The sequence below is a fragment of the Carya illinoinensis genome, chromosome 5, assembly GCF_018687715.1.
Source record: "Carya illinoinensis cultivar Pawnee chromosome 5, C.illinoinensisPawnee_v1, whole genome shotgun sequence".
NCBI lineage: Eukaryota > Viridiplantae > Streptophyta > Magnoliopsida > Fagales > Juglandaceae > Carya > Carya illinoinensis.
The window spans coordinates 45,899,624-45,922,625 of NC_056756.1; the positions used below are offsets into that span (position 1 = coordinate 45,899,624).

General features: G+C 33.0%; 1 protein-coding gene across 2 annotated transcripts; it reads right to left on the reverse strand.

Annotated features, from left to right (window-relative positions):
- Positions 1–12,044: 12,044 nt before the first annotated feature.
- LOC122311800 (protein PHYTOCHROME-DEPENDENT LATE-FLOWERING-like) lies at positions 12,045–21,748 on the reverse strand. Of its 2 annotated transcripts, none has more exons than XM_043126478.1 (12): positions 21,279–21,748; positions 19,540–19,621; positions 19,399–19,463; positions 19,232–19,294; positions 17,588–17,668; positions 16,544–16,705; positions 16,348–16,446; positions 14,819–15,978; positions 14,494–14,723; positions 14,244–14,392; positions 13,336–13,374; positions 12,045–13,236 (listed from the first exon to the last, which is right to left on the reverse strand). In XM_043126478.1, exons 1-12 carry the CDS (start codon positions 21,396–21,398, stop codon positions 12,271–12,273), a joined length of 3,216 nt encoding a protein of 1,071 aa, XP_042982412.1. In that variant the 5' UTR covers positions 21,399–21,748; the 3' UTR covers positions 12,045–12,270. The 2 variants fall into 2 exon arrangements, with proteins under 2 accessions (XP_042982412.1, XP_042982411.1); XM_043126477.1 differs by having other exon boundaries at positions 19,232–19,297.
- Positions 21,749–23,002: the final 1,254 nt, after the last annotated feature.

Genomic DNA, 23,002 nt, shown 5'->3' on the forward strand with positions numbered 1-23,002 from the left:
ATTTTATTGAAAACAGTGTTAATTTAAATTTTAAGTATGAATAAATCAGTATTGGTACACAAATTAGTGCGCGACTATTTTTTATATTCTTAACTATTTTTTTTTTTAAATTCATGACATCCCTTAAAAAAATTCACTTAATTATGAAGTAAAAAAAAAGCTCCCGACCGAATTCTATGAAACCACACACATGATAGAAGAAGCCATAGAGATAGATAGAGATAGATATGGGTGCGCAGAGTGCCATTTTGAAGGGTGTGTGAGGCACACAAGGCCATCAAATTAAGACGCACCTTTTTTAATTATGTAAAGGAAGTCTTGTTGTGAGACATTTTGTTTGCAGATAATCAAAATGTGATAGATTAATCCTTATATAGTCGTGGGAAAAAAATATAATGAGGAACTATATAAAAAAAGAAAGTGAATATAATTTAGTACTGAATATTATTTTTGCAGGATAATTGTGTATCTGATCTATTGGATTTGTGAAGCTTGGTTTATTCCCGTGTCGGTCCAATTTGATTATATAACCTAACAAGGACATTTCTTGACAGACAAAGAGTTTACTTAAGACGTGCTCGAGTGAATAACGTAGAAAAATAAAAATTAGACTTTTCAGCATGTAACATTATAAATATGTAGGTAATGAACAGTATATGTATTCTAAAACATTGAGATTTCATCCCACATTAATTTTACGTTTTATAATCGATTTTTTGTATTTATTTTTGCTCTGTTTAATCATATGCCACTTGATTAAGTAGTAGTAACCTACTACTACCGATGATGAGTCGTCACGAGGACTCTCCTTCAATATTAAAAATAAAACTGGAGGGACAGTACTAAACCCCACACCATATGGTGTGTTCAGTGTTCGGTGACAGAATGCAAATGGAAGGGGGTTTGGAAGAGGAATATTTGAAGGATCTTTGTGGTGATCAATTTCATTAGAGCTGAAAAAGGCAGGCCTGCAGAACCATAGACATCGCTTTCAAGTTTCACCCATATATACCAAATTGCAAATAGCCAAAAATTTCACATTTTAAATTTGATTCATTTACTCATCCATTGCCCTTTTTTTGTATTTTTTATTTTTTATTTTTTTGGCTCATTATACTCATGCTGATCTATAGATGATATATTGTCCTTTTCTTCTCTGTTCTGATCTAATCTCTCTCTCCAAAAATACTCCAATATTATAAAAAAAGAAAATTAAGCTTTTATATATATATATTTATGAGTTTTATTACGTATAATCACTTTTATGTACTTTTTGTATACTTAACTCATGTGATTGTCTAAAATAATTATAAAAAAAGTGACGCAATCAATCACATTAATAAAATGTATAAAAAATACATAAAAATAAATGTATATAGAATTTATATATATTATAACATGAATATATAAGAAAACTAATTAAAAAGGAATTAATGTGGCATAAACAGCACCACGTGATGATGAAAAACTGGGATGAGCAAATCATCAAAGTTGCATCACTCATGATTTCGATCCTAAGTTGGAATTAGTTTAATGAGTTTAACATCATGATGATCATAAGCTGCACGGGCTGGCTTTCTTTCATCAGTTTTAATTTGGACAGTTTCTTAGGTCAAAATCTTAACTTACACGTATTTCCATCCCTATTTTGTTCTCACTCTGATGACGTCCATTAATTAATATCTTTAATATCTTAATTATATCTTAATCTCTTTTATATCTTAATTACTTCATCATCATAATCATCAATATCGTGATCATTTAACTTTATTACTTACAACCTTAGACATATATATGTTTGAATCCACCAATTAAGTGATAGTTACGTAAAGTGTATTGAATTATGCACTTGCAATTATATCGATCCACTTGCAATTACAAGATATATATGTACCTCTCTCTCTCTCTCTCTCTCTCTCTCTATACATACACACACATCGAGACTTCTCCACCCAACGGCCAAATTCTTTTTTTTAATATTTTAAAAAAATACCACAAACTTATTAAAAATCTTTTTTAATCATTAAGATAAAAAAACACAAATTGGTGAAAAAGTCTCGGTTGAAATATCATTTTTCTATATATATATTGACATTTGCATTTTGTAATTAATAATGAATAATTATATCTATCATTCTTATACACTGCACATTACACCTACTTCAATAATCTCCCAACACGACCTATATATAAAATAAGAGAGCGGTTGGCAGCCGGTCTTGGTGTATGTGTAAGTTTTACACTAACCAATCAAGAGATACACATGAATGTTACTTTAAATTTGAAATAAATCTGGATGCAGGGAATCTATAGGCTTTTCACAACTTTTCACATGCCTTGGGACCGATACCTCCTTCTCAAACTTTTTCCTTTATACCCATTTGCCCCTCTCTCTCTCTCTCTCTTTCCTTCGGATAAACTGGACCTCAATCTTCCTCTCTCTCTCTAGCACTATCACATTCTGTCTTTCCTCAAACCAAAGTGAAGTATTTTGACGTGCTCACAAGTTTTTTTTTTTTTTTCCCCTTTATGCTTCTTCTATAGCTTGCAATTAAAGTACAAGAAACTTAGCAAGTTATAACTCTGCCATATTGCAATAAAAGTACAAGAAGCAAAAGCAGCAAAGAAAAACATCACCATACAAACATCTCCAACAAGAGCCACGAAACAAACACCACGAGACAGACTTTTTCTTCTAGACCTCACTACCAATATAGAAAATAGAGCATGAGATTGAGGACGTAGATGCAAAATCAAACAAAAGATAACCAACAATTTTTTGGTTTGTACAAATTCCTTCTTCTTTGGTCTGTACCCGCATTGATGAAATCACAATCCAAACTAGCCAATCGACATAATAGACATAACAATCCAAATCGACAAAATAGACAGAGTGCGAGAGAAGTCTGTATCAAATACTTCGCTAGAGAAGTTTACTGTTGTTACTTTCGAACATAATCTATTTGGGTAGAGAAAGAAAATACGAGAGAGGCAGAGAAATACTACTGCTACTTGGATCTGTTTGGAGAGAGAGAGAGAAGACTGAAACGTCTAAAATGAAGCCTCTTTTACAGAATGAGAAAAAATACTCTCAACGTGCATCTATGATATTTTAAGTGAGTCTTCTACGTGTTTATTATTTGAGTTTTGTTACATATAAGTACAGTCATGCATTAATATGTGTACCAATACTGATTTATTCATACTTAAAATTTAAATTAACACTGTTTTCAATAAAATCTACTTTTTAACCAATCACATCACATTGGTGTACAGATTAATGCACAATTGTACTTGCAACTATATTTTTTCTTATTATTTATAGGCTGGTATAATTTTAAATTTGCACCGTTATGACTCGAAACTTTTCTCATAGAATAATTATATATATATACGTATGCCCATGCCCAATTTAACATAATTTATATGTCACCCTACCGTTATTTATAAATATGTATAAAAAAAATTTAACATTATAATTTCATCATTGCCTCAAAAAGGTTGTTTAACTCTTAGTTTAAAAATCAAAATCAGATTATCTTAATTTATTTCAAAATTTTTCATAAACTTTTTCTTTACAATTATTAAGATAAAAAAAAATGAAATATTAAAAAATTATTAAATAATAATAACAAAATAATATAGCACACTTGTCTAAGTAAAACATTAATAATAAAGTTACCGTGCCACCTCAATTTTATTGCTGCATTTGACCACTCATCAATTAATTTTTTTAAAATTTTTTTATTTCATAATTAAAGAAGTGATTTTTAGTGTATTGATATATATATATTTTTTAAAATATTTAAATATGTAAAAGAAATATGAAAACAAAAAATTAAAAAAATAAACAATAACATTTGTGCTAGGTTGCACGCCCAGCAATCGCCTAGCGGTCATTGTTGGCTGGCAGCCTGGTACTACTCTTTATTTTTTTTATTAGACATACATGTTCTTCTATGATTTATGTTGGTCGATATGGTCTAACACTGTATGGAAGACTTGTGTTCAAAGAAGTTTGGTTATTTTATTTAATCTATTCGTCTTTTTTTTTTCTTTATTATTGGGATTTTTTTTGTTTAAATAATAAAATAATTAATAGTTTATTTGTTCTTCAAATCTCAGCATACAAATAAGAGTTTTGCTATATACAAATACAGTCGCGCATTAATCTGTGTACCAATATTGATTTATTTATACTTAAAATTTAAATTAACTGTTTTTAATAAAATCTACTTTTTGACCAATCACATCATATTGGTGCACAGATTAGTGCATAATTATACTTGCAACTATATTTTTCCTACAAATAATCATTTATATGTGCTAAAAAAAATACATAATACAAGATGTAAGAAACAACGACAGCATGTAAGCAAATCATCCAAAAAGAATTCATGGTATTAATTTTTGTTTTTTTTGACATCTAACTACTGCATATAAGCAAATAACTGAATACATAATCAGAAGTATTTTGTTCATAAGAAATCATACAGGGTGATGTCAAAAGCTAAGGAAAAAAGAAGCAGATTTGTCAATGTTTATAGTTGAAACGATGAAAAGGATGAAGATTTAAGATTTTATGAGATAGCAAGTAGTATTAATTGAACAAGATAATAACTTTTATATGAAGAGGCAAATAAACTTTTATACCAAGTGGTAGATAAAATCGTGAAAAAAAAAATGTTAATTTACAGATCTATGCATTTAGTGGAGGCGGTGAAAGAAAATGCAGTGAAAATAAAAAGGATTTAATAAGAAGAAAATGGAGAAAGGAACTGTATAAATTGAAGAAGACGAAAACTTTTATAGTAAGCTGCAGTTACAATCTAGGATAAACATGCCAGAGGATAAAAACATTTTTTTATGACAAATAAATGATTTTACAAATATAATCATTTGGTGGAAGAAGTGAAAAAGAAAACGTCAAAATAAATAGGTAAAATTGTAAATATGCAATCAAAACACAAGCTTAAAAAGGGAACCAACTCTTAAAATAGTTAAAAAAGAAAAATGAAAGGGCAAAACCTTAAAGAATTGAATAGAATATATGGTCACAACTAGAAAATATAGATCAGAACGTAACAGAGGTGAAGGATAGAATGAGAAAATAAATACAAAATTAGGGACAAAATTGTCAGAACTAATAAAACTGAGGACAAAGAGGTAATAAATAAAAAATAAAGAATAACTAAAGAGGCACAAAACTGGAAAATTGAGAGTAGAAAGAAAAGTTATAAGTAGGGGTAAAATTGGAATAAAAAAGTATCAAACAAAATACTGTTCCTCGGCGTTTATATATATAATAGATATGCTGATTCTGATCTCTAGCTAGCTAGCCAAGCGGCCTGTTTCCTTAATTTCCACCCCTTTTTTAGGTAAAACCATTTGGTGTTTTATGTTTATGATACAAATCAAGTTGAAACAACTAATTAATTTTCGACATCTTTGTAAGAATGCTGCCTGATGGGTGGTAGTGAATATTAAATCAACCAGACGGGCATACATAAGCAGTACTTGCATCGCATGTGCTTGCTAGCCGGCTATATAGACCAAGACAACAACGTACGTACATAAAATAAAAATAAAAATAAATAAAAAAATAAAAAAGAGTTCTGAATTTAATTCGACAGTCATAGATATTGAGGGGTGGTGCTATCCTCAAGCTGGTTGGGGCTCGCGCAAGTATAAATTAAAGTTTTTTTTTTTTTTTACCTTTTTTATATATACATGTTTTAATATTTTTTAATATTTTTTTATAAAAAAAATACAACATTATTAAAAATATACTTCCTTAATTATGAAATAAAAAAAAAAAAAGTCCAGTGGGAGCCCCCAGCAATGAAACTTATTGATTTGGGCACTCCACTCCAATAATAATTCTCATAGATCAATATATATATATAAGAAACACTACATATATAAAAAGATTATATAAAGTAAACTTATAAATTAATGTAATTTTATATAATCCATTAGATCTATTTTATAATAAAAGTAATTTTACAATTTGAAATATTACATTAAGGCTATTTTGTAGATTTACTTTTATGTAATTTTATGATTAAAGTATTTTTTAATATATATATATATTTATATATATGTATAAGTATGCTATATATACTAGCTAGCTAGTTATAGTTTTGGGAAGGGATAAGATAATGAGAATGACTTTGATGAGATTGATGGAGGCGTAGTCTATTTTGCAGGGTATCTCATGTGCGTTACAGAGATCATGAGTTATAAATATAATTATTATTCCAATATTATTGAAGCAGCATTAATAATTGGATCATGTTCCTGGTGATAATCATGCTTAATTATATATCTACTTACTACTCATGTTGATCAAGACATTCGAACGTGACGTTTTTTGGGTGGTGGGAGATCAATGGCCGACGGCGGCCAGATGCATGGTTTGTGTGGACAGACTGCTAGCTAGCCACAACCCAACTTGATTAACTCGTGACAGCAATTTTTAAGGTCTACGTCGGATTTATAGACTTTATATTTTTTTTATAAATAGAGTGTGATATTTATATAATTTATAATTATATATAACATTATTAAGGTGTTATTATTGGGTTATCAAGCTTTTAATAAGAAAATAAAGTAAAGAATTTATAACCCATGCATTAGTTGATGATTTGGAAAGCAAAAGAGACTCATGTCAAGAAGATTTCCAACAAGCATATATCATATATAATGTGATTAATAATAAATTAGAAGAAAAAGACAGAACAAAGGGTTGGAGCGGTGGAGGATTAAAAAGACAATAATTAATTAAGACAGGAGCCAACTCTGACACAAAGATTTCTCCGTGATCTCAGGTGATTTATCTTCTAAATTAGAGGATTAAACCAAAACAAATAATTATGCGAAAAGGACATGCCTCCTCATTCATTCAATCTCTACCGTCCATGAAGATCCGCGTATCCGCCGACCAAATGCTTGGTGCCATTCAAAATCCTCTATATTTTTATATCTATATATATTTAAGAAACTACAACTTGTTATAGATATATAAACCTAATTTCATTTACTTGGAAATTTCCAATTTCCCATTGAGGAGGGCAGGGGCCGGGGCCGGGGCCAGGGGGGGCTCACTTTCCCCCCACCTTTGCATTGCATGGGTTTTGATTGGATCAACGTGATCAATGTGATCTTCCCCTTTTTCATAGTAATTATGTGTGTTTCTGCAAGTTGAGGGGATATATATATATATACACATATGTATATACACACGACTATGCTAGGGTTGCCCATTAGGTTTAAAAAAAAAAAAAAAACAATTGGTAGATTCTCTCGTTATTCATTCTCGATGGACTAGCATTTTCCAATATATAAATATATATATATATATATATAGTTGTGGGTGGCAGGAAGGCTTGGCTTCTACCCCACGAGTATGCCCCATTAATCAGTACTGTAAAACATTGACTTGCTCAAATCAGTGGATCTTAGTTTCTTAGAGCACAAGTGGTTGATTATTAGTTAACGCTATGATTAGACAAACATGTAGATTATAAAAAAATAACACCAATCAAGGATCGATTAAGTGATGATCGGTAATTGAACTATAATATATAATTAAACAAGTAGATGATCAAGATGCACCATGTGAAAGCTTAGGGAGTACGTGTTTTGACGTACAATTCTTTTCAAGATTGCCATTTTACTTTGTCAAACATCAAAATATCAACTTCAATTTTTGGAAACTCTGAGGCTTCGTTTAGATATTGAATTGAGTTCTTTATAAAAAATAATAAGTTGAATTGGTAGAATAAATTATGCGAGATTATCTAAAATGAGTTTAAATGTATTTAGATATTAAGATGAGTTTAATATTATTTATAGAAAATTGAAAAAGGTTATAGGCCTTACCTATAAAGATATGTTGAGTTGAAAAAAATTGTGAGTTTTACGTGTAAAAATATTTTGATTTGAAATGAGTTTAATAATTTGAGAGTTTGATGTTTGAATGTTAAATTCAATTTAAAATTAGACTAAACTGAATTAACCAAATAGGACTTAATCTATGATCATTTTAGTACAATATCAACACAAAAAGAAAATATAAAATATAACAAATACCACACTTGTGGAGAAGAGAAAATCTCTTTCACATATTGTGGATCTCCCGCCCCGTCCCGCCCCACATCACATGATACTAGAGGGATGTCGAGTGGATATCGATTTCTTGACCCATCTCTAGGTTGAGAGATCCCAACCCCACTATAAATCTTTACCTTACATGCTCAATGTAAGATTTTCTCTTAATCCCTTATCTTTAGTTGCACCAAACATGCATCACCTCCAAGGGTGGAGGTGGGCAATATATCCTCCAATATGCAAGATGATCGATATCCTCCATCCATCCTTTTCATTTTTCAGAATTTCTCAGCTCAATAATCAAATAATCCCAAAATTCTCATATCGGTCAGCTTCAAACCACCTATTCTTTCAAAAAAGAGTAACGATCGATGTATATAATTATTTGAATTATTAATCATCAAGAGGAAAAATCCATATGTTAAATAGAAATTAAGTTGAATAGTTCAGATTAATATATTAATATTTTAATTTAAGTAACTTGTTAATTAATAAATAGTCGAAATTAATATATACTTGATCTTGACTGGCTTCATACATGAACCTAAATTCATGCCGAAAATAATGAGCACTCATAATACATGAATTAAGCTTAAGTGCGATCGACCACCACGAGCAACGCAACATATTAAATTATTAATGCTCCATCCACTTGCCAACACGTACGTACGTCTCCTCATCATGCATGCCACCTTTCAACTCATATTGAGGTTGCACATTAATTTGCACTTTACCCCCCCAATTTATTTATTTATTTATTTATTTGTCACCTGACCACCAACTTCGACTCAATACCACACTTCCATGATTTCATCTTGTTTACAGGAACATGAACCTGAACACATTCCTGCTTATAAGAAGTATTAATATTAATTAATAATTATTTTTGGCTGACGTAGCCCTAGAAGCTTGGACCTGCATATAGGTATTAGGTAAGTCTTTTGGAAGATAATAAAGCAAAGCTGGGGAGAATATTATAAAATTACAAAGATGCTGAAAATGGCAAACTCCTCATCCCCATAGTAGAAAGAATATGAGAATGTCTCGGCAAAACGTTTTCCCGGTTCTGCTTTTCTTTACCCTTCTTCAACAATTTCAACGTGTTCTTCCTTCTTATTGGTCATGACCATGCATGCATTAATAAAAGTACCCAATATATATATATATATATACACAGTACGTACGTACTCATTTGTATTAAAAAATTTCGAACAATGCTATATACAATCGTGGAATTGCAAACGCCGCGTAATCGTTTTAAAAAAAAAGTGAGATCCACAATTAAAAAGTTAGTTTTTTTTTTTTTTATGTGGATCCCATATTAATTCATTTTTTTCAAAATGACTGCACGTCGCTTGTACAATCACGACTGCAGATATCATTTCTCAAAAATTCCAAAGATTCTTAGAAGGGTCGAGATGAATTTTGACTGATGTGATCACAAAAGAACATTAATTAATATTAAAAGACTCTTCAAAAATTAGATTTCCAAAGTCTAGAAGACTCTTCAAAAATTAGGTATCGAGAGTTCTGACTTATAATGGCGATTCATTGAATTTGGGGTGAAAGGATATAATTATTAATATATAGATTAAAGAATAAATATTAAAGATCATAAAAAAGGAGAAGTTAATTATAATTATACTTGAAAGGCTCCTCTAAACTATTTAGATTTATACAGACACATATATACAGGTCATGATGAGGAAAGATCATGATCATGGCAGGTAGGTCACATTTACATCCTAATAAGGTAGTATTTTGATTATTTATTTGCATTCATCTGCTGAATAGGGTTCCCCTACATAAAGGGGATTTACTAGATTTGGATTATATATATGGAAAAATATTCCTCAAACCTTTTATCGTATTTGAGCGCTTTAAGTAAAAGAGAAAGAGTGTGCCATTAAATAGACCTCACAATATTTATTATTGTCTGTACGAATAAATAAAAATTAACTTATCTATAAATCGGGAATTTTGAGAGTTCCATAATTTGTATGACGCCTAACAGTAAGTAATCATTTTAAATTATTATACCCTTTTTATATGCACATATTATGTGATATATATTAATTAAATGATTATCATTTTAATATATAAAATTATTAAAATATGCCAAATGACTCGTTTGGATTTAGAGAGTGTTTTATCTTATTTTATTATTACAATTTTTTAAATTTTTACACAAAATATAATAAACAATTCAACTTTTTTAAATCTCAATTCAATTTTTTCAAATTTTAAAATAATAATAATATTAAAAAATAATATCCTAACAATATTTTATTCAACTTTCATCTAAAAGTACTATCTCATTTTATCTCTGAATTCAAACAAGATGACACGATTTAAGATGAAAAATAATATTATTACTACATGATCTACATCACTATCTATATCATTTTCTTTCATATATAAAATTCGAAAAAGGAAAATATTTGTGAAGGAATATTAATGTCATTGGTTGTATTAGTAGGACTAAAATTTCGAGTCTTCCATGGGGCATGAAGTTGGAACACTATCTATGCTGCCAGAAAGTGTGGCGTGAAAAGGCTTGATCCCCACGATGTTGTTGGTATTTATATGAGTCACCTGTCAGGACAGTTTTGTGTTTCGACGTGGCCACATGATTTGATCATTGTTACGGCGACCTGAAGGGTCGTGGGCAAATGGACGAGGAGTAGATGCGTCAATATTTGTTTGGGAAAAAGTTCAAATGGGTGGGGAGAGGATTGAGACCGAAGGGAAATGAAGATTCGAGGAGGAGGAGAAAGACAACGATTCATTGACAGGTTCATGCACTCCACACCGCCTAAACCCTCGGGATGTGGCTTTGCATATCTAATAACAACAATATGTCTTTGTTTAGTGATTGGATTTGCTCTTTAGACAGAGCATTAGTCAATTCCTGCATTGAATTCAATGTGTTCATGTGCATTTAAAAGAGTAATAGATATTCTTTTCAATTCTCTTTCAAATTTAAATAGTATAACTTTTTTTTTAAAATATATATATAACATTAAATATTTCTAATGCTCAAAAGTCCAATGCAATTAAAATTAAATATTATGGAATTCTACATATAAAAATTCAGAAATATATGGACCTTTAATTATTCGATGGAATTTTTTGGCAGGTAAAAATATCAAGTTGGAACAGCACATGCAATAGTAGTTTTGGTGCTGGGTGAGAAATTAGGAGCAAGCATTCTACGAATGTAAGGCCTCAAGCCGGGTTACTCAAAGGGTTCCATGCCCCCATCAGGCACCTGTTGGGTGCATGTCTGCATTTCCTAGGAAAAGTTGTAAAAAAGAAAAGCATGTGATTTGTAATCTCGAAATCAGTTTCAAGGACCATTAATGGGAGATTTCTACCATCAAAGAGAAAATCAGAAGTGGATTAAAACCTGTAGTTGAAAGTTTCCTCAAATTACCTCATGTTCCCTTTTGTGGAATACGAGGGGGCCGGGAAATGTCAACCTGCTTAGAACACACGGAACTTCCAAATCTATCTCTCAACAATCCCAGCTAAACTAATGGGATTTCTCCACGTTTTAAGATAGTAGCAATACGAGTTACAAACATCAATGTGTTATAGATGTTTTCCTTGGTAAACTTGTATGGGCCATGGATAAATTCCCAACCTGCCAGCCGAAATGATATTTTACATAAAAACAGTGCTTAGTTAGCAGACGGAAGGAGGAGCTCTTCATTATAATAGTGAGTTGAGTTGGGATTAGATAAGATGAGAGTTGAATGAAATATTATTAAAATATTATTTTTGTTTTGAAATTTCAAAAAGTTTAATTGTTTATTGTATTTTGTTTGAAAATTTGATAAGTTATAATGATTAGATGAGATGAGTTGAGATAGTTTCATTATCCAAACCACCTTGCTAATTTACACAATGAACAGGATAGGCAGCATACGTTTAAAACTATAAGATGCAGCAAAGCTAAAATAGGAGACTTGACTAGGAACACGAAATATTTCTTGCTTCTAAAATAGAATGCCTGTATGCCTATCTATCTTTCGAGTCTATTATTTATAACACCCTGGCTGACCGACCAGTTTTTGACTGCATAACCACCCACAGATCCATGCACTTGATAGCTCATTGGCACATTTTCAGGACTGACCATCATATTCCTGGGGTTCAGTTGCTGTGACTCATTGGAGGCTGGTCATCAGATCTTTGCAGGGTGACTTGGCTTGTAGGCAAACCCACATTCTCAACTAAACTAGTCAGTGCTGGAGGCTGCAGCACATGTAGGTGCTCCTGCAATCGTAGCTGTGGCTGCCACTGGTTGTTGAAGTTAAATGCCATGCTTTCAGGATTCAATGCATCCATTGGCATCCCACCGCCATTTCTCTGTAGTGGAACTACACCGATTGAGGCTCTCCCCTGGGTTCCTGCTGTCCTCATCTTTGCTGTATCTACTGCTGCATAATTAATCGAACCAAGAAGCGGTTTACTTTCACTTGAACCTGATATATTGCTGCAAATATTGCTAGACTGTCTCCCACTACCAATCCAAGTCCTACATCCTCCCATTGGCATAGGTGATGAGCCACCCACACCCATGAGATTACTGAAAGAACCAATGTTAACATCTCCAATCCCCTGGATTCCACCATTCAGTTGGACTGTACCAAGTCCACCTGCAGCCGCTCCCAATCCTCCCGCTAATAATTTTCCTTGCACAAGTTCCTGTTTTCTTTCTCTTTGCTGCATCTGCGACTGTAAATGGGCACGATTACTCAATATCATCTGCCATTGTAGGGCACTGACTGGTGCAGCAATGTCAAGTTGTGATTTGGATATCCAACTTCCTGGGAGCCGTATAGTTGACCAAATGTTTTCAGGGGGGAGCAAGTTGGCTCTAGAGAGAATGTTCTGTGAGGGTAATCGTGTGGCATTATGGGCTGATAAGCTGGCAGTCATAGGATTGTGCATTAGAGGTGATAATCCAGAAATCAGAGCTGGGGCAGGAAATTCGGCAGTTCCAGTTGCTGGAGTAGCATTATTTATAACTCTTGAGTGACTGCTTGAGTCACCACCAGTGTTGAGAGCTGTAGGTTCCACCCGATCACTAGCAATGCGGTACCCTTCATCCAGCATCTATAGAAGAAAAGTGGGAAAAATACAAGAAAAAATGTATCATAATTCTGTTCAAGAACCAAAAAGCTATCTCACATCAAAACTAATAGAATGACCTACCAATGAAGTGAACTGAGAAGCAAAAATGTCCATTGAATGCTGCCAAATGCAAGAACCAAAATTATCAGAACGATCGATTCAATCAAATTCTCATGTAGTGGATTTGCATGGGAAGCATAGAGAGAAAGAGGAGGCTAACAATCTCGCATAACCCCTCACACCATTATGTACATTTAATGGAATATACAATATATCATAAAAAATACCCCTCTAACAAATTCCTCAGTTACAGATTCTTTTAACCCCAACAAACTCTTAATAATTCAGATCATAAGCTGTATTATTTGTGGGACAGGAAGCGTAATTTTGTTGATATTGCACGCCCTATAAAATTCCACATGCTAATGAGCTTCAATTATCAAATGCCACACACGTTGCATTCCACATGAAAGTGGGATGGACAGGGTGGTTGTGGGATTAATATCCCTTGGGTGTATGTGCAACTTCAGTAATTATAATAGAAAAAGGTTAACATGAAGGTGTTAGTGCATCATTGAACATCATTTACACCACCTTTTCCGGCATTCTTTTATGTTGATATATACCTATATATACATAAATGTCAGTCAGTCTGTTTCCTAGCATCGTAGCAAATGATAGATTGTTCAATTGAAAAATCCATAATGAAGAAAAGAAGAGTGGCAATGATCTCAAATAGGATTTATGAGTAGATAATATATACAAAAGTGAAGTCAGAACAACTGAGAATATTTGTCCAAAAAAAAAAACAGCTCATTACTAATCCACAACATATGTTAATAATCAGTCAAATTATAGAGACTATAAAATAATATACATATTTTAGGTGGTTAATAGAAGGGATCTAGACATTACAAAATCTATTGGGATGCCAAAGAATCATTTGTCAGAAAACGAAAGTTTTTCAATGATGGTAATTGGGGACTCACAGTGCTAGAGAAAAAGAGAGGGATAACAAAAGAACCAATCTCTCCTTCGTCTCCATAATAAAGACTTGCTTCCAATACTCCCTCATTAAGTTTCTCTGATATGAACAGCATGATCTGAGCCTCTCTATCAACCATGGGAGTCACATTTCCTGGGAATTACTCAGAAAGAGAAGGATTGTAAGACCTGAGAAGGTGGAAAAGAGGAAAATAAAAGAAAACAGATGAAAGGAAATTGAAAACTCTTCCTTACTGTCATTGACATGGCATTGACGTACAAATGTCAATGTTCTGCTCTTACAGACATTAAATCTCCTTTCAATAGAGCACTTTGATGGAGAAACTTTATTTATAGCATCACCCTTTGACTTTCTATTGTCCTCAGAACTTGAAAGGTGGAAAGCAACCAGAGGATTTGTATGAAAAGAAGGTTTTCTTCGCAAAAACCGGTCCAATTTGTGTTTCTTGTAATTCAGTCCATACCTAAATGAATGTATAATGTGGGGAATCATAACAAAGTTAGGTCACAAAGATGTGTTTTTGTTTCAAACTAGATATCATAATAACAGCAATTGTACCTTTGAGTAATCCCTTCAATCTTCAATAACCTCTCAATAACAGGGTCAACTTTAGTTTCTGGGGGCTTGAATGAAGGAAGATTTCCAACTGGAAGAATGTTTCCATTGGCTGCAGTCAAATTGCGGGTGCGAGCAAGAGAACCAACTACTTTGATATTCGAGCCTATATTCTGATAACTCAGTTTCCCTTTCGCAGGTATAGATGCCTCTCTTGCCCAAGAATCATCATGTTGAGAACTTAGAGTAGCAGTTCTCATACCACCTGAAACCTGTGGATTTTGCAAAGCTTTTCTCTTCTGAGTAGCACTTTCATTCCTCAAACTTTTGTCAACCGGCTGAGTAACGCGATTACACGATGAGTGGGTATAAGGGGTATTGGCTCTTAACAGTGCTGATAGTTGCTGCTGTTCTAATTGCTGAAGATTAGATTGAGTAATTCTCTTATCCATCTGAAAGGAGTTATCGTTTATCTTCCTAACATCTGAACTGCGGAAACTACTTTCTGCAGGCTCTTGTTTCACAGTACAAGTGGGCGTTCCAGCAAGCAGCCTTGGAATACCTTCAAGAAATGGTTGACCACTGTTTATTAACAGAGAAGGATGTGATTTGTGCTGATTTTTTTCATCTTGAAGTTTTTCGGCCATAATTGGCTGATGTAAGAGAGTGTTCTTCCATAGTAGTTCAGGTGCAAGAATGCTTTTGGCTTGGCCTCCAGGAAGCTGTTGTTGAGAGAAGTCTACAGGCTCTTGCTTGAGCTTTATAGGAATATACTCTTGAAGTGCTTCTGTTTCACATCTACCCTTCTCACCAGATATGGAAGAGATGGCTTTTGTTGAATTACTTCTGGCGTTACTAAAATCTTGCACACAGACAAAACTGGATTTTTTCTGAGCTATCGACACAGACTGGTTACAACTATCTGCTAATTGATTGTCTACCATCAAAGGATTTGACTGTGACGTAGTCTCTGGAAGAACATTGTTTTCCTGTAAACATGTAACTCTATCTTGATACGCAAAGCCAGATTGAGTGATGGAATTCTGGATATCACAACTACTTGAAATTTGGGTCACATTATTTGGATTTCTGGATGATGTATGAACTGCTATTGTGTCACCAAGCCTTCTCTTTTTCCAGCTCCAAGCAATTCCCAAGTTCAGCTGCCAGAAGCCAACAATCTCATGAATATAACCAGATGTGAGAATGCAGTCTCATGAGACCACAATGCGAAGGATGGGGATTCCTAACTGAAAAAGATATAACTCCAGACACTGAGGATGACTTCTCAAATATCAACAGCAAATTTGATAAAACCATTTTGCAAGAAAAAAGAAGTATAAACAGATATTATCAATCTGGAATCATTCCACAGTTTCCTTAGTTCAGAGATTTAAACACATACTTTTTGTATAGTTCGACACAATCACAGATTATGAACCACGTGCAATAAAATTAGGTAATTGACTCGTGCTAAGTCTCATCTAAATTCATAACCTCTAGAAGTTATGAGATACTATCACAACTACTACCTTCTTTGTCAGGCGTTCTCCGCGATGCCTGTCCCACAGTGGGTCTGGGTTCAGATGAAGATCAGGTTGCAAAGCCTTAAGAATTCGGGACTCAATTTCCTGAACCGATAACAAGGGACCATATATAAGATTAGGGCAATATGCCAGAGATGAAAACCAAGAAGCCAACTAAAGCTCACTTGTAAAGCTTACTCACCAATATATCTTCATAGGTCCAAGAATCATCCGCAATCAAGGAGATGTCCTTGACCACATTTTCCATACAAATATGCAGGAGCACTTTATGAACAACTAAAGATTTCTCCACAGAAGCAGCAGGACCTCCTTTCTGGGGCCATAAATTACGATAATCCCGAATCTGCAAAGAAACATGTCTACTGGTTGAAGCATATTTTTAAAAGTGAAATAATCTCTCAATAAGGGTTTACAAATCTTGGTGTACGTACTATTATTTCACTGCAATGCATATCTCATGCAAATGAGCTAATTCACGTTAAACAAAAAAAAGATGAATCACTTCTTATCCAGTAAAGGATCATGTACAGAATTTCCAGGAAAAAGATCCTTCAGAGTTGGTATCAATCAATATAATTTTCTGTAATGAAGGCACTTTTATTTGGTAGATATGGAGGCAATATTTACATGCCATTAGTCAGTTAGAGATGTTTTAATGCTGTATTTTTTTTTTATAGGTAAAAATAACTATATTGATGAGCAAGATATAGGTGTTGCCCAAGTCCACAAGGAGTATACAAAACAAAACACCTAATTTGATTCTACAAACCGGAAAAAGAGAACAAAATCATGAGCAGTAGTTCCATCGAGTACAATAGCAGAAAACCAAAGCAATAAAGTGTGCACAAAAAGATTTTGAAGTTCCTCCGAAGTGCACCCCCTATCTTTAAAGCATCTGTCATTATTTTCAAGCCAAAACTACGACATAAGAGACACAAAGGAAGTTTAAGATTCTCCAAAACCCAAGACATTAAGCTGATACTGCTGAACTGTATCCTTTTCCTTTTCCTCTTTAAACCCAAGCAGAGTCTTTCAGTTTAAGAATACTTTCAGGTATGTGTTAGCATGGACGGGAGATGGAAAATAATCCCAATTTTGAGAGCTTGAAGCCTTATATATAATTAAAATTTGTGGGTACCTATGTATATCCTTGTAGAAACCTCCTAAATCTAAGCAGCAAAGAATGCAATTCGAGCATATAAACATTTTTATGGTTTTGCCTCACCTCACACAGAAGTGCTCCGTTGACATATTTGAAGGGTATATCATGCAAAAGATCTCCAGGTAAGCAACCATACTCAATAGCCTAATAAAAATAAAACAAGGAAAAAGACAGCAGATTACCAAAATAGACCATAAAAAATACTCGTTCCAGCATTCAAATTTCCAATTCCAGCAATCTGTATATAGATTAATTTACAGACTAACATACAAGTTTGGGATGAGAATATGTTTGTCACATACAAGAAGAGAACATAGGACAGCTATCCTCTAAACTAATAGCTTAATTATTGAACCTGACCTTCCTGCTTCCAAAAGTTTTTTGACAAAGTACCTTTGATGCATTATGCTTCATACAAAGAAATAAATTCATGAATGCTAGATGAAATTTAAGCAACTTTACGAGCAAGAAGATTGAAAACACAGGAACGTCACAACATGGCTCTGCATGTATGTGAATTTATTTTTTCGAACATGTATGATGATTGTGAGGGAAAAAATGAAAAAGAGAATGAGCGACGGAAAAGGAAAATAGAAATAAAAAAGAATGGAACATAACTCGATTCCCTCTCTGCTTTACAAATTAAGGAGATAGGTAAGTATAATTGAGTAAGCCACAAGGTATTCTTTAACCAAAGAAGTTTGTCTTGAAGTGTGTACAAGCAGTGGTGCAATATTTCTTCAACCAAGGAGCTTTTCTTGAATCAGTTTTCCAAATTGGTTTTCCTTTTTTCTCTCTCTTATATGTCAGTGGTGTACACGAATAAGAGATGAATGGAGGAGCCTTTTTTTCACTCGCATCAGGGGAAATGAGAAGCGGTGCAGCGCAGGTTAGGCTGTTCAATACTGTTCTTTTGGTCATGAGCTCCTAAAATCTAAAAAGGTTTATGCATTTAAAAAAACGAAGGCACCAATTCTAGTCTAGTGAAGTATAAGATTCCAAAGGTTTAACCCACGAACAAATGCATATACTATATAGACATAATATCTATTATATATGAGAAAAGTATATATAAGTCATGATAATTTTGAAAGCATAGAATATTTGTGATGTTTATGTACAAAGACATTGTCTGTTCCAACAAAGGAGAAGTATTTCCTGTCTATCTTCTTGTCAGTGTAAAAATCATGACAAAATAAATCCACACTACAAAAACAAGAAAGATAAAGAGTTCTACGGGACACAACGGCTGGACCAAAAATGACTGCTACATCATCATTGCTACTGATCAATAATGATTAGTAAACTAATTAAGTGAATAAAGTCATTTTCACCGCCAATTGTTGGGGGTTTATCTTGAAACTATAACTTATTTCAGTTTTTTCAGTAAGGTATTTATTTAAACAGAACTACATGAGCATTATTTAAAAATAGACTTAAAATACAACACTTCATGATGCATATGATATCACAATTCTGAGAAAACTTACATTTGAATCATACTAATTTTGCTAGTTGGCAAGTGCTTAATGACTAGCGACAATGTAATCACTGCTCAGCAAAGTGAACCAATATGGGGATTTCTATTAACAATTACATATTCGATTAATCATCACGTATGTGATTGTATCGATTTGCATCCAAAGAGAAAAATATGGTGAATCACTTGCTTTAACAAATTGCAGCCAAACAACATAATCAGCTTACAGAGAAAAGTGTCTTTGATGCCCTGTCATAAGGGTGCAATTGCTTTGGCTCATCATTGAACACCTGCTACAACATTAGCAATCATGCTAATGGTCACTTGAAGCAATATATTGTTCGATGGGTAACGAGAGATAGAACTTATGGAACTTTAAATTTTGATAGCTAACCTCAGTAGCTTTTCCAAAAGAAAACCCATTTGGGAATAAATTCAGCAAAAAGGACACTTCAAGATCTACACAAACACATACAATCAAAGATGAAAAGCTCCTCGGCACATCATTATTACACAATTAAGTGTTTTGCATTACCTTCTGAAACTGAGTGCACTGTAGGTTTGGTAAATGAATTTGAATACTCAGCAGCCCTAGCTCCTTTCTCAGTAATATTACCCTACACCAAAACCGCTGAGCTAAACATAAACTTTTAATACCACATACAGTATGCAGTATGGACAGAAAATTACTGTACCAAAAACTTTGTTCAGGGTATACAATTGTACAACAAATTGGAACAGTAACTGGTAATAAAATATGCTCTGCAAAAACTTTCTTCAGGGTATACCACTGTAAACATATTCCAGTGTGAAAGTTCTTAGGACATTCGGCTCAGTGAAAGAAAGGGACTTCAATAAAAGTCGTTAAAACTACCGAGATAGTTTACTTTTATATAGGGTGCAGTGCATCTGCGCTCTCCCTCCCTCCCTCTATTTAACATAGAATTCATTTGTCAGCAGAATATAATTCAATACTTACAAATAATCCTCTTCCAATTTTACTCTTCTAAGTCTACAACGCCAAAACTTTAGATCTTCAAAAGTGAAATTTTAGAACAAATGCACGCAAGTCTTGAGTGGCATGTTTGGTTTTGGAAAAATTCCATTATTAATAAATAAAAAAATAAAATAAAATAAAAAACATTAAAAACCCCACATCTTTTTATCATAAGTGTCTGTTTGGACTTTGGAATGAGGAAAGGTAAAGAAAATTAATCGTCAAATTGCTTAAAACAAATGGTAGTTTCCTTCCCTAAAAATTGAACAGTTTTTCTTTCCTTCCCCTCATTGTTCCATGATCCAGAGCGTAAACTAACGAAATGCTGCCAAAATGGTCTGTTTCAGATGATTCTCAATGGCTGAGAATGCATGCATGAGGGGAAGGAAAGAAAAACATCTTCCAAACTCATTCAGAAGATCATTTGACCCAAGGACAACTGTAAGCAACCTGCCTTAACAAGATGAAAACTTAGCCCATGAAAGGTTGACTTGTCTGGACCATCACCTATTGAAATATTTAAGGAGCCATATGGATTGAGAAACTATCTCATCTCATCGTTACAACTTTATTAAATTCTCATACAAAATATAATAAACAATTCAACTTTTTCAAATCCCAAAACAATATTAATATTAGAAAATAATATTCTAACAATATTTTATTCAATTTTTAACTTTTATCTAAAACCATCTCATCTCATTTCACAGTCCAAACAACCCCTTAATATTTTGAGAAAACTTGAGCCATAAGACAATATTATTTGAGGGGAGACCAGTTACTAATTTACTCGTGATTCATTCTTCAAACTAAGCCATATATTGAAAATAAATAAATAATGAGCATTTCATACAAACAGAAATGTAATTAACGGCATGAGTTCCCTAATTAATCAAGAAACCTTTCAACTAATCTCTAACACGTAATCTAATCAATTAGATAAAAGGCACGATAAGGTGATACACAATTCATTATCTTCTTCTTCTAGTCGTAGTCCCAGTAGCAATCAGTCACCTATATTGCTCCCAGAAGCATGCAATTTGAACTGTATACAGAGATAATAAACCAAGACAAAAAAAAAAAAAAAACCCAACGAACCACCACTGAACTTGCACTCTCCAGACTTCCACAATCGACTGAAATAGTGTCAGTTCATATGACAAAAAGAAAACGAAAAGACTAGCACATCAATGAGATAAAAAGAAGCCGTTAATCGAGAAAACAATAAATAAAGTAGAACCAAACTCGCATGTTAAAAACCACATGAACATATAAACCTCGTTAGCACTCTTCTGAGACTCGGTGACAGAGCCATTCTCGTTGTCCTTATCCTCAATCTGAAGCAGCTTCGGCCGGTACCTCGTACCCGTTTTTGCAACCTTGAAAGACAAGCCCATGTTGTCTCACTTTTTCGTTCCGTAATTTCACCGAACGCCTACGATGTCCTTGAACTCTAGACGGCTGGTGCGCCGGAAAGAGGGAGAGAGAGAGAGAGAGATAGCAGGGCAGAAGCACAGTGCCCTAAGTCTTCTGCAGAGAAAAACTGCCGAGATACGTCCTTGATTTAGGTAGGTTCCTTATTTATAGGTTGCCAACTTAGCCATGAAGGTTTCCACGTAGAGTTACCGCGGGGGCTGCCTCAAAGCATTTGGCCTCGTGTTGTGATTAATTTACATTCAAGGCCCTTTTGTCTTCTTCTTTTCCACGCCTTTTTTGGGGATTCTGCTTCTGCCATGGAGTAAATGCCATACACGGCCAATTTGGCACTTTTATGCTGCATGCTCGAGAGGCGTTGAGGGTTCGGTGACTAAGAATGGTATTTCTTCAATGGACTATGATTCCTATTATAATTGTTTTATCTAATTTTTTTTTTTTAATTTTGATAAATATAAAAGAAAAAGTATCATTTTTTCTCAATTGGAAGGGAATCATAACGTGTGGTGTGTAGTTTTATAATATTAATGCATTTAATGTTTGTGTATAGATTTTTTAATAACATTTCCTAAATAGGATGGTGCTAGCGGCATAACATTAAATAAAAAAATATGAATATTTTTTTAATTATTTTTTTAACATTCTTAATCATTAAGAAAAAAAAATATATACAATTTTATTAATAATCATTTTCTTAATCATTAAATAAAAATTAAAAAAAATATATATAAGCGGTAAGTTTGAGAAGTTTCTCTAGCATTTTCCTTCTTATATATTGTATCTCTCTTATAATTACACAACAAATTATACAAAAGCTCGTTATAATATTTTTCTTTTACAAAAGGTATTTTGTGGTGGAAAGAAGTAGAAAAACAATTGGGACGTACGAAGCTCGAAGTAAATTGTAATATGGGATCCAAGCTAGTATTATTTGTCAATATTATTAAATAAGGCACACAAGGAATCTTTGTTGGTTTTATTAGTGGTAGATGGAAAAATATCAAAATTTTAGATGAATCACGAAGCTTTCTTTAAAAAAAATTAAATAAAAGGTAAAACCACAAATGCCATTCTAGGAATTATCCCTTTTTTAAGATGCTAGGTTGTTTATATTAATAGGTGCTTGGTACTTTTATCGGTGAGCGGATTTGAAATTCTTAACCGGTTTGGATATAAAATGTGTTTTATCTCATTTTATCTTATTATCATAATTTTTTTAATTTCCACATAAAATATAATAAAAATTTAACTTTTTCTAATTTCAAAAAATTAATAATATTAAAAATTAATATTTTAACAATATTTTATTCAATTCTCAATTTTAATCTCAACTCACTGTCTAAACGGCATCTAAGAAGTTTTTTTATTAATTAAGAATACAAAAAGATAGACATATAAAGTGAATTTTTATTATTTATTATGTATTTAATGTTGTTGGATTTACTTGACGTGTCTAAACTCTCTTCTATTCAAGATCCTAATCCAACTCTACAAAATCTCTTTCCTTGACGAACGTTAAAAAACCGTAGATTTTATTTGCTATCAATTCAGTAAATCACTTCATAAT

Bases quoted from the DNA above. Each gene is read 5' to 3' on its own strand.
- LOC122311800 (XM_043126477.1), bottom strand. From the start codon at position 21,398: ATGGGCTTGTCTTTCAAGGTTGCAAAAACGGGTACGAGGTACCGGCCG. The intron at 19,298-19,398 runs GTTAGCTATCAA...CTAATGTTGTAG, and splicing joins CTTTTGGAAAAGCTACTGAG to CAGGTGTTCAATGATGAGCC. The intron at 16,706-17,587 runs GTGAGGCAAAAC...GTTTCTTTGCAG, and splicing joins ACGGAGCACTTCTGTGTGAG to ATTCGGGATTATCGTAATTT.